This window comes from Pseudomyrmex gracilis, unplaced genomic scaffold, assembly GCF_002006095.1.
Source record: "Pseudomyrmex gracilis isolate BER0280 unplaced genomic scaffold, ASM200609v1 scaffold_39, whole genome shotgun sequence".
In the NCBI taxonomy this organism is placed as follows: Eukaryota; Metazoa; Arthropoda; class Insecta; order Hymenoptera; family Formicidae; genus Pseudomyrmex; species Pseudomyrmex gracilis.
Window position 1 is genome coordinate 379787 of NW_018020623.1, and position 5008 is coordinate 384794.

The 5008-nt window shown below is 42.8% G+C and overlaps 1 protein-coding gene across 2 annotated transcripts in view; it reads right to left on the reverse strand.

Moving 5' to 3' along the window:
• LOC109852891 (protein amalgam-like) overlaps positions 1-5008 on the reverse strand; it is a 136682-nt gene that overhangs the window by 8458 nt on the left and 123216 nt on the right. For both annotated transcript variants that reach the window (XR_002250049.1, XM_020424452.1), the window contains exon 7: positions 673-825. Coding sequence is in view for 1 of the 2 variants with exons in the window: in XM_020424452.1 (XP_020280041.1) it covers positions 673-825 (153 nt within the window). In the remaining variant the exon portion in view is untranslated. The remainder of the gene's footprint in view (positions 1-672; positions 826-5008) is intronic.

The following is a 5008-nucleotide window of genomic DNA, read 5'->3' on the forward strand; positions in this document are numbered from 1 at the left end:
AAGAAAGATTGATGCGCGCGCAACTTTCTACGCAGAGACAACGACAATTTTGATGTGTATTTTGTGAAGTGTTTTAATTTTGAAACGTTTATCTGTTCAAACGTGTAAAACGAGAAATATGTATTATTTTAACATGTCTAAAACTTGTGTTTGAAACTATGTTTTATTTTATTACAGATTTTAGATGTTTACGCATTTTAACACACATGCGATCTGCATAAAATTATCATATTACACATTTATGTGTGTTTAAATAACACGAATAAGCGTGTAATCTTAAAATTACACAGAAAAAATGTGTTAAAGTAACACACATGGATTTGCAGTGTACGCCCCACTCTAGACTCTTCGTTTAGGCCATATGCTATTTTCGCTATTGAATGTGACATTATCGTAAAATATTTTCTATAATCATATTGATGCCTAAATATCATTATACAATATAGTATATTACATCGTGGGCATTTAACTACTTTTTTCTTGATAATAATGATTTCTGCAATCGTAGAAATATTATGAAACATATGTCATAAACAAAATTGATAGTCTCGAAAGCGCGGGGAGCCAAGCGTATACGACCCACGCGGCGTGAACGAAAAGTCATCGAAAATCAGACCGGAACGTGTTAAATAAGAGCCGACGCGAATATAACGACGGAAATGATATACTCACGATAAAGCTTGATGTTGCCATCCGTGTCGCCTAGAGAGTTTTTGGCTACGCATTTGTAGGTGTCATAGTCGGACATCTCGACCGAGTTTATCGTCAGCTTCATGTGCACTTTGTACTCGGAGTTGTACGTGAACGTTGAGGTGTATTTGTCTCCTGCAATTTGAAGACGTAAATTAGAGAAGGAGAAAGAGAGAGAGAGAGACTCGCTTTTGTGCGCAACGCGCGATATTTGTAAAAATTCAAGATTCACATGTCATTGCTCAAATGACAATTGCAACGCGGGAGAAATGTTCGAGAAGTTGCGCGTCCCGAAATAAAAAAAACACAAACGATGAGATGACTCCGCTCATGGTGCGGCCGCGTGCGCAAAGTTTCTAATTCCAGCTTAACTAAGCGGGAGCTTAATAAATATCAAGCGAGATAAAAGATGCTTCATGCCTTCTTTGTTCCGGCGAAAATTATGGAATTAGTTTTAATCTACGGTGAAAGCTGGTTCCGCTGAAACTACACGTTTTACATAAGGGAAACCTGGCGCTGATGCGACGGTGATATATTGCGCTTACATACTTAGCCCGCAAACCGAGCATCGGTCCCTACATCCGCGCAGTAATATCTACATCCTTATGCGAGGTATTACTTCATTAAAATACGACCCAACATTTTGCACGAGCTTATTCGAGGAATTACCGGCATTTTATTTGCACTTTCCGCTTACGTATAAGTGTATATTTTTATTCTTCTAAAAAATTGTCTGTTGTATAATCTTCTTTTTTTTTTTTTTTTTTTTTTTCTACACTTTATTGTGTACACACACGGTTTGGAATTTAAAACAGTGGTAATGCGCGAGGTAATGCGGGGAAAATGTGACAGTTGTCGCGTCATCGCATTTGCATTACCCAAGCGCGACGTATCAGCGGAAGACGAAAATTGAAAGTGGCGAACACACACACGTGTCTCCCCCCACCGTATATTTTCAATTCGCCGCCGCCGTTTCCAGCGCCGGACCGAATATAATATAACGCCGTTTTCAAAATGTATTTGCCAATATCCCGCGCATCCGGTATGCCTTTACGGTTCACCGTGCTTTGTGCTCTGTCAACCAGAAAAACTAGCATTAGGGTTTCTCGCGTGGGTGCGCGCTACCCCTCATATTCTCGCGCGCGCACACCTCGCTTCAAAACCTAACGCTCTCTCTTGCGTCCGTATAAATTGTTCCGGACGCTTTGTTTCTCTCGCGCGCACCTTCGCCATTCACACACCTTCTTCTCTCTTGTGCGAGCTGAGAGACTATTCGCAAGCGCCCGTGACTATTTTCTCAATCTTCTAGACTTCTTTTCTCGTTTAATAAACTTCTTTATTCCGCATTAAAACAAATCGATGAAACATTTTTTTTGTCCGCGTAATTTCTCGGCGGATGAAAAAATAATCGCGCGTATTGTTCAAGTAATAACTTTTTACAACAAAACAATTCGGACGAGATTTGTTGCACGGTCGCGATTTAGTAATTATTTATCAAATTTGTATGTTTCAATCACACACACACACACACACAGACACACGCACGCACACGCACACTAAACTCATATCTTTCATCTCTAGAGATGAAATTGCATTTCCGAGAAAAGAGCATCGGAGGAAACTACGCCCGACCAAAAACAAGATGAAACAGGTACAGCGGGCGGACACGCCAACCGCTCGTTACGCTTGTCGACGGAATAGTAAAGTGAAAATGGGACGAGAGTTACGCGTGACCAGATTAAGAGAGGAGATATATACGAAAGCTTATAATCGTAAAGATTCGTCGTTCTCTCTGCAGAAATGCGAAAAACTTTGCGTACTCGAATATACAATATGTATGTATATATATATATATATATATATTCTTTTAACTATACTTTCCAAAGTGAGAATCGCGTTCGTATCATTTCTGTCGGGTGATATTTTCCGCGAAATGGCACAGCGTTATAAAAAGGAGCTGAAATATCCCTCGTCCGAACGACAGCCGGAAAATCGGAGAGCGGCATTAAGCGGCACTTCGATTCTTCTCGATAACGTCTAGGCGGATGAAAAGTGGCGTGGCGAGGGGCGGAGAGAGCGCGCGAACGCGGAAAGAAGTTTTGATTAACAATTCGAGGTGGCGGCGCATTCGAAAGAGAGTGAAATCTATAGGTGTAATGACCCGCGGCAAAGCGGAGGCGAAGTATTTTCTCAGGCTTGAGGAGGCGGGGAAGAGAGGGAAAAAACTTACGTTGTCGAGATAGAGAGAAAGAGAAATGTGTGGAGAGAAAGGCTCGAGAAATTGGGAAGAGAGAAGGTGGGGAAGAAGAAAAAAGAGAGAGAAGAGAGAGAGAGAGAGAGAGAGAGAGAAAGGGTGAGGGTCGGCAGGTGGAATAAGGGCGGCGGAAGGGTAGAATGCATTTATGTAGTGGCACCATTCGAGCCCCACAAGCGGAAGAAAAACTTTCGGTCGGCTTTGAGTTTGAAAAGCAGATGAAAAAGTTTAACGACGTTGAACTACGGTGCCGAGCATTACCCACCTCGCGGCCGAGGCCGAGGAGCGGGGAGACCGGAGGCGGCTAGGGGTTGTCGAATGGATTTTGCAGAGGATAAAACTGCTTTTAAACCCAAAAGTCGGTGGGACCGATATTTTGTGTTACTCGTATCTCCGCACGTCGTCGGCTACGCGCGCGCGCGCGCGCGCAGCTTTGCCGCCGACATATGTGAGCATGAATCACCGACTGACTTTGGAAACTCGAACTGCCGACGTAATTTCCATCTGCGGCGATCGCTCACGCTTAATTTCGCCCAACACCGTCGTTTCTCCCGCGATCACGTGTCCGTGTCATCGATCACGCGACACTTCGAGACTTTTCGCGCGCGATCTTCGACCTGTCGACGCGCTTGTCGTGAAATCACGTAGAAAAAGAAGCAAAAGTTTTTTACTTACGTTATGAAATAAAATGATTGCGAAGTAACGAAACACACCCACCCGTCTATAGAGGAAGAGAACAGCGAAACAATTTTACGAAAACAATTAACACAACAATGTTGTTGAAGATGAAATCCAAAGTTACCGATTCGTTCATGTTCGCTTAACTGCAAAAAAATTCGAAAATGTGTGCGTACGCTTGCGCGCGCGAGCGCGGTTTTGTCGCAAAACCGGATTAAAAACTTACTTCATATTGCGTGGACAAAACTAAAAGTCGTTCATAATAGAAGTAAGAAAATGTATTATATTTTGGAGAGAAAGAACAAACTGTGTGTGCGCGCGCGCGCGCGCGGAGAGAGTTGAAAATTTCGTTAAAAGTCTTGCATTAAAAAGTTTCCCATTAAAATTCCACAGCACACAGAGGGATACTCTTGTCAAGATATTTAATTTTAATTCATTAAGTGTCCGAATGTAATTAACGCTGAAAATGAAATCCCTCCGGGAAAGAAATTATACCTGGAAAGGTGTCGTGCCGCGCACGCGCGCGCAATCGCGACGGTGTGACACAGAAATGCGTTCCTTTAAACAGCCCCACGCACACACACACATATATAAACACAGTTCGTTTGTAAGTGTACGAGAATAAAAAATGTGTAAAGCTCGTAATGAGTTTAACACCGACGGGTCTAATTTGATACACACTAACCCGCGCCGCGGTGAAACGTTAAATATCGCGTAATTGCCAACCGTCGCGGGAACTCCATGCTGAAAATGAATTGGAGTGCCGGCACGTAACCTGTTTGCCCACTGACAGATTATGTTTTCCAAAGACACTGATTTACGACGTAATCCCGTTGTCACCGGCCCGGCACGGCCTCAAATTCTCAATCACACCCTCCGCGGCCGTTTCCCCCTTTTCCCTTTCCCCTCTCTCGTATTCTTGAACAGCATTAAATTTGTGCGACAAGAAATTTATTGCCTCGCGCTCAATTAAAATCGTCACAAATCGCGATATTCCATGCGCGCATTATTTAGTATAACAAAATATCTCTCTTTAATCATCGCGAGCGGCGCAACTAATTTTTTTTTTTTTTTTAGGAGGAAGAGAAGGATGATACTTAGCACACATAAAAATGCGAATCAAGGTGAAAATAAAAAGTGATGTATAGTTTATAAAAAAAAATTAACGCGTGTATATATTTACTGTCTCATTCTTTTCATCCTTTACATTGACACGTTGCCAGAGCGAACGAGAGAGGACTATTTCCATTATATATCATCCTCATAGCGGCATAATAGAATTGTGCTTTTCGCCGTTTTACGACTCGCGGGTTGCCTTCTCTCTCCCTGTTTTCTCTCTCTCTCTCTCTCTCTCTCTCTCTCTCTCTCTCTCTCTCTCTCTCTCTC